The sequence below is a fragment of the Saccopteryx bilineata genome, chromosome 9 (genome assembly GCF_036850765.1).
Source record: "Saccopteryx bilineata isolate mSacBil1 chromosome 9, mSacBil1_pri_phased_curated, whole genome shotgun sequence".
In the NCBI taxonomy this organism is placed as follows: Eukaryota; Metazoa; Chordata; class Mammalia; order Chiroptera; family Emballonuridae; genus Saccopteryx; species Saccopteryx bilineata.
The window spans coordinates 70,598,330-70,608,546 of record NC_089498.1 but is presented as its reverse complement, the minus strand read 5'-3'; the positions used below and the strand labels follow the sequence as shown (position 1 = coordinate 70,608,546).

The 10,217-nt window shown below is 44.9% G+C and overlaps 1 protein-coding gene across 8 annotated transcripts in view; it reads left to right on the top strand.

Annotated features, from left to right (window-relative positions):
• The first annotated feature begins 4,565 nt into the window (after positions 1 to 4,565).
• The window catches only part of RUFY2 (RUN and FYVE domain containing 2), a 63,871-nt gene continuing 58,219 nt past the window's right edge, over positions 4,566 to 10,217 (top strand). Inside the window, exons 1-2 of one of the 8 annotated variants that reach the window (XM_066242671.1) lie at positions 4,566 to 4,661; positions 7,282 to 7,455. In XM_066242671.1, the coding sequence (XP_066098768.1) occupies positions 7,326 to 7,455 (130 nt within the window). In that variant the 5' untranslated portion in view covers positions 4,566 to 4,661; positions 7,282 to 7,325. Of the gene's footprint in view, positions 4,662 to 4,786; positions 5,020 to 5,181; positions 5,273 to 7,250; positions 7,456 to 10,217 lie in introns of those variants that run through there. The other 7 variants (XM_066242676.1, XM_066242674.1, XM_066242675.1 and 4 more) reach the window with 7 other exon arrangements.

Below are 10,217 nucleotides of genomic sequence, written 5' to 3'. Positions count from 1 at the left end.
TGAAATTATGAAAATGGAGGCTACTTTTGTACTAGCTAGAATTCTGGCTCTGTTACTTAATAGTTCTATGACTTTGGGTAAGTCATTTAACCTTTCTGAGATTGGTTTCATCTGCAAAATGGAGATTATTCCTTCTTACCATGGAAGTTTTGAAAATGAAATGAGACCAGGTGTAGGAACTGACCTGCACATACATGATCATTGATATGAGAGGGGGCATGGAAGATCAATGGCAAAAGGATAATGGGATAGTTGGCTATAAATATATAGAAAAAGTGAAATTTGACCCTATCTCATGCCATTAACTAAAATCAATTTTGGGTACAATAACAAGCTTAAATATGAAAGCCAAAACTCTGTATCTTAAAATAGAGTATGTTCATGAGTTTGGGGCAGGGACGATTTCTTAAACAAGACCCTAGAGAATAAATCATAAACTCAATTATAGAAAATTAAGAATTTATATTTAGCAAAGGTCTCTATAAGGAGCATAAACAGGCCCTGGAATGTTGGCCTAGCATATAGACCTCCTGGGTTCGATTCCTGGTGAGGGCACACAAGAAACATGACCATCTGCTTCTCTCCCCTTTCTTCTCCCTCTTCCCATCCTGCAGCCAGAAAACATTAGCTAGAAGTTACAGGCAACACATAACTGACACCAAACTATTTTTTTTTTAGTTTACTTATTGATTTTGGAGAGGAAGGGAGAAAGAGAGAGAAACATTCATCTGTTGTTACACTTATTTATACATTTATTGGTTGTTTCTTGTATGTGCCCTGACTTGGGATCGAACCTGCAACCTTGGTTTATTGGAACAATGCTCTAACCAACTGAGCTAGTTGGCCAGGGGACACCAAACTATTATGTAGAATATTTAGTAACTTGTACAAGTCTAGAATAAAAAATTAATAGAAAAATAGGGTAGCCTGACCAGGTGGTGGCGCAGTGGGTAGAGCGTTGGACTGGGATGCGGAAGGACCCAGGTTTGAGACCCCGAGATCGCCAGCTTGAGCACGGGCTCATCTGGCTTGAGCAAAGAGCTCACCAGCTTAGACCCAAGGTCGCTGGCTCCAGCAGGGGGTTACTCGGTCTGCTGAAGGCCCGCGGTCAAGGCACGTGTGAGAGGGCAATCAATGAACAACTAAGAAGTCGCAACGCGCAATGAGAAACTGATGATTGATGCTTCTCATCTCTCTCCGTTCCTGTCTGTCTGTCCCTGTCTATCTCTGCCTCTGTTAAAAAAAAAAAAAAAATAGGGTAAAGATTTGAACAGTCACTTTGCAAAAGAGAATTTCCAAATTGTAAACATGAGAAGAGTGCTCAATGTCACCAGTAATGATAAATACCAAATAAATCCAACATACATTCACCTACCCACAAAATGAGCCAGAAATTAAGAAATTCTCACAATTCAAGCATTAGAATGGAGATGGAGTTACAGAAAGATTACATTGCTGATAGGAGTGTTATATTTGAGAATTTTGAAAACAGTTTGGCATTATCTACTAAATTTAAAGAAACGGATACCTGATTTCCAGTAATTCATTTTCTTTTTAGGTTTTATTTATTCATTTTTACAGAGAGAGAGAGAGAGAGAGAAGGGGGAGGAGCAGGAAGCATTGACTCCCATATGTGCCTTGACCAGGCAAGCCCAGCGTTTCAAACCGTTGACCTCAGCATTCCAGGTCAACGCTTTAACCACTGTGCCACCACAGGTCATGCTATCCAGTAATTCTATTGTTAATTATATGCTCTTGAGACTCTTGCATATAGGCACCTGGATGTATGTATAACCTGGAAAAAGACGAACTTGGAAACTCCTCCTGGATGTGGATGTTTAGCAAATGAAACAAGTAACAAAATTCATAGTGTTATTTGATTTGTGAAAATAAGCAAAAAAAACCCCCACAAACCCTACATCGTTTAAGGGCACAAACTTGAGTGGTAGTAACCAGTGGTGGTATTCATTCGGTTCACACTGGTTCGGCAGAACCGATACCTAATTTTTTGGTGAGTTTGGCGAACCTGTTGTTAAAATGGCACTTGTAATCTCAGTTCTCTCTAAGGTGGGTACCTGGGCAGTTGCCCAATGTGGAAATCACAGATTTACATTCCTGACACTTTTTTAACACTTTGTTCATTTCGTCCATAGGTAAAAAATATTGCAAATGAGGACGCCAATCAAGAAGCAATATGGAAATATCTTAAATAACAGTTTTATTGTTTTGTTAGGTATTATTTAATATTTTTTCATTAATATTTTAAAACTCTTAAAACATAATCAAGTTTTGTGTGCCTCTTATTGTTATGTAAATATTAAATGCATGAAATAATAAACTACCTTTCAGTATATCATTTTTTTTTAGTATATGTGCTGCCGAAGCGAGCACAGTATATCATTTTTTTATATTTAAAATGGTCATTAGGGCAGAGAACTGGTTGTTAAATTACTATTTGAATCCTACTACTAGTAGTACCATACAGAAAAGCGAGGAAATAATTCTCATAAAAGTCACAATAGACTTACCTATGGTGGCACAGTGGATAAAGCGTGGACCTGGAATGCTGAGGTTATATGTTGGAAGCTCTGGGCTTGCCTGGTCAAGGCACATATAGAAGCAATCAATGAACAACAAATTTGAAGCAGCTTTGAGTTGATACTTCTGTCCCACTCCCTCCTCTGTCTGTAAAATCCATAAATAAAAATCTTAAAGAAAAAACCCCAAAAAGCAAAGCTTGACCTGTAGTGGTACAGTGGATAAAGTATCAACCTGGAATGCTGAGGTCGCTGGTTTGAAACCCTGGGTTTGCCTGATCAAAAAATATATGGGAGTCGCCTGACCAAGCGGTGGCGCAGTGGATAGAGCGTCGGACTGGGATGCGGAAGACCCAGGTTCGAGACCCTGAGGTAGCCAGCTTGAACCCAAGGTCGCTGGCTTGAGCAAGGGGTTACTTGGTCTGCTGAAGGTCCGCGGTCAGGGCACATATGAGAAAGCAATCAATGAACAACTAAGGTGTCACAACAAAAAACTGATGATTGAAGCTTCTCATCTCTTTCCGTTTCTGTCTGTCTGTCCCTATCTCTCTCTCTCTCTGACTCTGTCTCTGTAAAAAAATTAAATAAAAATAATAAAATAAATAAAATAAAAAGAGAGAAGTAACTTTATAAAAAATATATATATATGGGAGTCTTATGCTTCCTGCTCCCCCATCTTCTCTGTCCCTCTCCCTCCCCTCTCTAAAATGAGTAAAAATAAAATAAAAAAAAGTCTGATAGTATTTAATTCTAGAGGGATTGTTTGTTTGTTTGTTGTATTTTTCTGAAGTTGGAAATGGGGAGGCAGTCAGACAGACTCCCGCATGTGCCCGACCAGTATCCACCTGGCATGCCCACCAGGGGGCGATGCTCTGCCCATCTGGGGGTCGCTCTGTTGCGACCAGAGCCATTCTAGCGCCTGAGGCAGAGACCATGGAGCCATCCTCAGCACCTGGGCCAACTTTGCTCCAATGGAGCCTTGGCTGCAGGAGGGGAAGAGAGAGACATAGAGGAAGGAGAGGGGGAGAGGTGGAGAAGCAGATGGGCGCTTCTCCTGTGTGCCCTGGCCGGGAATCGAACCCGGGACTCCTGCATGCCAGGCCGACGCTCTACCACTGAGCCAACCGGCCAGGGCACTCTAGGGGGATTGTGAGGGAGTGGTGCCTAGTGGCAGTTCTCAGGGAGGATGACTCTGTCCTATGCTAGCTTAATCTGGTTGCGGATGCCAAGCTGTTTATGATTCTTTAAACTATGTAAATTTTTATACATTTTATCTATGTATAATTACCTCATAATAAATACAATTAAAGCCTTGGCCCGGTAGCTTAGTTGGTTAGAGCAATGTACCCCATAGGCCAAGGTTGCGCGGGTTAGATCCCTGGACAGGGTACAAAGATCAGCCACTGAGTGCACAGATTTAGGTGGAACAATAAATCAACGTCTGTCTGTCTCTTCCCCTTCCTCTCTAAAATCAATCAATAAATAAAATTCAAAATAAATAAAATTAAAAATCAAAAGCAGTAAAGAAGCATAATAAGACTTGATAGTGGCCAAAGTGATAAGAAAACATCGACCCATTTCTACGAAATATCTCGGTCTATTTCTAGCAATTGCTCATCTAACCAGGTAATAATAATAGCTCACTTTTCCCAAACGGATATAACTTTAACCTAGTGTCATCTGACCATGAGGTTTTTCTCATCCCTGACATGAGAAAACTTGCTTAATCTTGATAGGTGTTTTCTTTGGTTAGTAAAATCGTTCCTCATTGCTTTTTTACATCATTAAATTTTTTTTCAATTATAGTTGACATTCAATATTAGTTTCAGGCGTACAGCACAGTGGTTATTTATATAATTTACGAAGTGATCCCTCCGTAAGTCTTGTATACTCATTGCTTTTTATAAACCAGTATTTACTGGTTTGAACGTCGTGATTTGTAAACAGTTCAGTAGATTTCTGCCGACCGTTAATTATTGACCATTTTCTAAATACTTCTGATCTCCTACGAGTTTGTGAAGACGGCAGGGAAGCGGTCAGGTTATACGCAGCCGGACCGCGGATGGAAACTGCACCGACTCGGCCCCCAAAGACGTGATCCTCAGCGCTGCGTCCGAGCCAGGGGTGAGAGGCCGGTTCCGACCGGGGTCCTGCCCTCAGCTCCACAGGCCTCCCTCACCACCTTCTCCTCCTCCTTCCGGCCCGGCTGGACGCCGGGAGGCTTAGCGAGGGCGGGTTTCTCTCCTTAGCGAGGGCGGGTTTCTCTCCTTAGCGAGGGCGGGTTTCTCTGCCTGCCGCAGACTCCGGGGCCCCTGTCTCCCTGGCGGCGCCGCGGGACCGCCGGGCGTCCTCCCGCCGCCGGGAGCGCTGTGGGCCGCGGCGGGCCTGGTCGCTGACGCCCTGGCGGCCGCCGCGCATCTGAAGGGGGCTGCTGGCGCGGCCCGGACAGTCCCCGCCCGAAACTGCGCCGCTGTCGCCATGGGTAAGGGGAGCGGGCTGACAGCGGATGCTGGGCCCTGCGTTCTGGGCTGAAGGCCGGACGCAGAGTACTCGGGGCGGTGGGCACGGTGGCCTCCGTGTCGGAACTGAGGCCGGAGCGGGCCAGGGGCTGGGCGGGGGCAGCGGGAGACTCGGGGGTGCGCGGGGTCACCATGGCAACGCGCGGTCGTCGCTGGTTCCCTTCCGCCCCGGCTCTAAGGCCTAATGGTCAAGGGCTCTTAATCCGACGACTTCCAGTGAGCGAGGACTGGGCCGGCGGTGGTGCCGCTCCCGGGTCGGGGGGACAGTGGGTCGGGCGATGACTTCTCAGGTTTGGGGGTGGCGGAGGGGAGATGCATCTCAGCTTTTGGCCTGGGAGCACGAGGCGGAGGGCGGGAGGGGGGCAGCGACGCTGCGCAGGACCCCGGGTGAGCCCTCTTCGCCTTTTGGGCAGCCTTGCTGGGGAACGACTGGGAGACACGGATGGGTGCTCGGCTGGGGCAAGATGTACTGGCCCTGGCTCGGCCTAGGGACCGCGACCCACAGGACGCAGCTGCGAGCTCGGGCGGGGCGGGGCGCGGCCGGGGTGCAGACGCTCCTGTACGAGGAAGCTGCTGGCGCCCAGCACCGACCTGCTCCCGGCGGCTGCAAAGGAGCCCTTTGTCTGGTTGTCGCATCGTATGTTAGGATTGTGATGGTCACTGTTAAGAAAAATGGAGACTTTCCATAGATTATGAAATGAAACATCAAGTGGTTTCGTCCCTGAAAAAAAGAGGGAGTCATAGTACTGTGCAGATTTGAAGAAATAATGTGTGTGGAGATTTTCCACCTACTAGTTTGGTCGTAGCAAGTGTAGCTGTTTGCATTTCATGTCTGGCTACCTAAGGTCAAAACTAGAATACCAGATCATTGGGAACCTGGACTTTTTGTTCCGTGAGGGAGAAACAGACCCTTGGTTTACTTGGGTTAGTAAACTGTCAGAGGTTATGAAATGCTTTACTCAGTGCTTCATTTTTCTGCACGCCATTGTGTCATCTGTGTTTGCTGACAATATTCCTGACGCTCACAAAAGTGATGAGACTATGCAGAAGCATCTGAATTGCCAAGTAAACTGAAAATAAAATTTGTGGGAAAGAAAAAATATTTTTGTGCATTGTAATTATCAATTGAAATAAGTTTTTAAAATGTATCTGTTAACTTGTTATGCACCTAAATCAGCTGTTTGGAATGGCAGGGAACCTTAATATGAAACTGGACCCTGTTTTTATTTCCTTTGGGAAAATGAAGGAGTCATTGAAACATAGAATGACAATTATAATGGAAAAATAGAGTTAAAATGAGTGAAATTGAATGGCTTCTCCTGTATCTTCTTATGTGTCAGTGTGTTTTTATTTACCTGTTATGATTGTTATGAATAATACGGGGTAGAATCTTAGAATTTTAACTATCTTTTATTGTCAGTTTATTCTGAACCTTTTTTTCCCTTGAAATTCATCCTTGGATGGTTCCACCTATCCACCTTTAGCACAAGACCCTTAAACATGTTGTCTACTAGTCCAAACTTATCCCTTCAGAAAGTCATTTTATAAAAACCTCATTTCCCTGAAGGGGTACCATAAAAGTAAAATAAAGACCAGAGAACAGCCAATTTTCAGGATTTGAGAATAATTCAGAAGCTTTGACTGGAGTGGACACGATAGAGTTCTATAGTGTATGTTAGAGAGATATGAAGAGAAGTTAACTGGGGGTGTAGGTTAGTTGGGAAGACTATTGACCATGGAAAAATAAGCCATGTTGGTTTTAGGAAAGGAAAGGGTTTGTATATATTTTTTTAAAATTTTTTTTGTATTTTTCCAAAGTGAGAAATGGAGGGTGGCTGGCAGACAGACAGACTGCCGCATGCGCCCGACCGGGATCCACCCGGCATGCGAGGGGGAGGGCGATGCTCTGCCCATGGGGCATTGCTCCGCTGAAACCAGACCATTCTAGTGCCTGAGGCAGAGGCCTTGGAGCCATCCTCAGTGCCCAGGCCAACTTTGCTCCCATGGAGCCTTGGCTGAAGGAGGGGAAGAGAGAGAAAGGGGAGGGGGAAGGGTAGAGAAGCAGAATGACGCTTCTCCTGTGTGCCCTGACTGGGAATCAAACCTGGGACTTCCACACTCTGGGCTAATGCCGTACCGCTGAGCCAACCAGCCAGGGCAGGTTTGTATTATTTTTCAGTGTTATGTCTTGCAAATGATGTTGGACATCTTTCTTGTGCTTTCAGCTACAAAAGACCCCACAGCTGTGGAGAGAGCAAACTTGTTAAACATGGCTAAACTGAGCATCAAAGGACTCATTGAATCCGCTCTAAGCTTTGGCCGCACTTTGGATTCCGACTATCCCCCCTTGCAGCAGTTCTTTGTTGTTATGGAACATTGTCTGAAACATGGTCTTAAAGGTATCATCAAATTTTTAAAAATTAATTAACTTTAGAATTAACCCCCCCATCTTAAGCAATCTTGAAAATGTAATTTTTTTTTGAGGCCATAATTACTGTTACTTTATATTTTAAAATACTTGGGTTAGTTTTGCAAGAAAATACCCTACTGCTTTATGTTTTGAAGTGGGTGGTCTTAGAAAATGCTTACTTGTTAGTGCTTGGTTTAAAAGAATATTTAATTTGTCCTGGCCAGTGGTAGAACATCGGCCCACTGTTTGAATGTCCTGGGTTTGATTCCACAGGAGAAGTGACCATCTTCTTTTCCACCCCTCCCCCTTTCCCTTCTCTCTCTCCATCTCTCCTCCCGCAGCCATGACTCGGTTGGAGCAGGTTGGCCCCGGGCACTGAGGTTGGCTCCATGGCCTCACCTCAGGTGCTAAAAATAGTTGCTGAGAGCAACAGAGCAACAGCCCAAGATGGGGAGAGCATCACCCCATAGGGGGCTTGCTGGGTGGATCCGGTTGCCGGTTCAAAATCCTGGGCTTGCCTGGTCAAGGCACATGTGGGAGTTGATGCTTCCTGCTCCTTCCCTCTCTCTCTCTCTCTCTCCCCCCCCCATAATGAATAAATAAAATCTTAAAAAAAAAGAAAAAAGCATATTTAATTTAAAATATTTTCAACATACTATGAATTGGTTTCCATTTTCTTTTTAAAAAAATTTTATTTATTTATTTATTTTAGTTAGGAGAGAGAGAGAGAGAGAAGTGGGGGAGGAGCAGGAAGCATCAATTCTCATGTACTGTGTGACCAGGCAAACCCAGGTTCAAACCAGTGACCTCAGCAATCCAGGTTGATACTTTATCCACTGCGTCACCACAAGTCAGGCTCTTTTTTATTTTTATTTTTTAAAAATTTATTTATTGATTTCATTGAGACAGGAAAAGAGAGAGAGAGAGAGAGAGAGAGAGAGGAACATCGATCTGTTCCTATATGTGCCCTGACTGGGGATCGAACTGGTAATCTGTGCTTTGGGAGGATGCTCTAACCAACTGAGCTATCCAGCCAGGGTGGTTTCAATTTTCTAAGACATAAGTATTTTAATAATGTAAAGTTTGGTGATTTTGATGTGAACTCTTTTTTTAATTCAGTGAGAGTAGGGGAGGCAGAGAGAGACTCCCCCATGTGCCCCAACTGCCTTCCACCCAGCAAACTAATTGGGGGCAATGCTCTGCCCATTTGGGGCATTGCTGTGTTGTTCTGCAACCGAGCTCTACTTAACGCCTTAGGTGGAGGCCATAGAGCCATCCTCAGCACTGGGGGCCAACTCGCTCCAATTGATCCATGACTGCAGGAGGGAAAGAGAGAGAGAGAAAGAAGCAAGAGGGGGAGGCATGGAGAAACAGATGGGCGCTTCTCCTGTGTGCCCTGACCAGGAATTGAACCCAGGACATCCACACGCTGGGCTGACATTTTATCACTGAGCCTACTGGCCACGGGTGATATGAACTCTTTTTTTTTTTCTTTCTTTTCGATTTTTTCTGAAGCTGGAAACGGGGAGAGACAGTCAGACAGACTCCCGCATGCGCCCGACCGGGATCCATCCAGCACACCCACCAGGGGCGACGCTTTGCCCACCAGGGGGCGATGCTCTGCCCCTCTGGGGCGTCGCTCTGTTGCGTCCAGAGCCATTCTAGCGCCTGAGGCAGAGGCCACAGAGCCATCCCCAGCGCCCGGGCAAACCCTGCTCCAATGGAGCCTCGGCTGCTGTGGGAGGGGAAGAGAGAGACAGAGAAGAAGGAGAGGGGGAGGGGTGGAGAAGCAGACGGGCGCCTCTCCTGTGTGCCCTGGCCGGAAATCAAACCTGGGACTCCTGCACGCCAGGCCAACGCTCTACCGCTGAGCCAACCGGCCAGGGCCTGATAGGAACTCTTTATGCTAGTTTGAGCCCTGTTGAGCAAATACATTAAAATAATTGTTGAGATACAAACCTTTGTAGTGAATGGGAACATATCTAGAAAATTTTTCTTCTGGATTGAGTTAGTATAGAAATGTGAGTGCTCTCTGAAAATGATGGTAATAGTGAATATTATATTCTTCTATACAGTTTGTATGGAATTATGTTTAAAATATTTGTATTATATTTGGCTATATGTTGTATAATAACTGTTCTTTTACTTATAACTACTTATAACAAGAGTTGTTAACAGTTTGGTCTTTAATTCATATGATCATCAACTATGAGGGGACTATGTGAGTAATAGTTGTTTACTAAGGTGACTATTATAAAGCAAAAGAAGCTTGGTATCTTGTTTGTACTAGGAGCCTTGGTAGGTTGGGAGGGCTTAGAAGCTCTATGGTGCATGAAAGTGTATCAGGCATCCCCAAACTACAGCCCACATGCGGCCCCCTGAGGCCATTTATCCGGCCCCTGCCGCACTTCGGAAGGGGCACCTCTTTCATTGGTGGACAGTGAGGGGAGCACTGTATGTGGCGACCCTCCAACAGTCTGAGGTACAGTGATCTGGCCCCCTGTGTAAAAAGTTTGGGGGCCCCTATAAAATGTAAAAAGCAAAAGAGGAGATTTATTTAGACATGGTTTTAAAAATATATACTTCAAACTCAGAAGGAGCCATGGCACCAAAATTTGAGGAACTCTTGTGATTTTATTAACATACTCATTTCTTTTTCTTTCAAAGTTCTATTTATTTTTATTGAGATATAATTGACATTTAACATATGTTGTATACCTGGGGAGCTACAGCAAAGTGAGTGACCCCTTG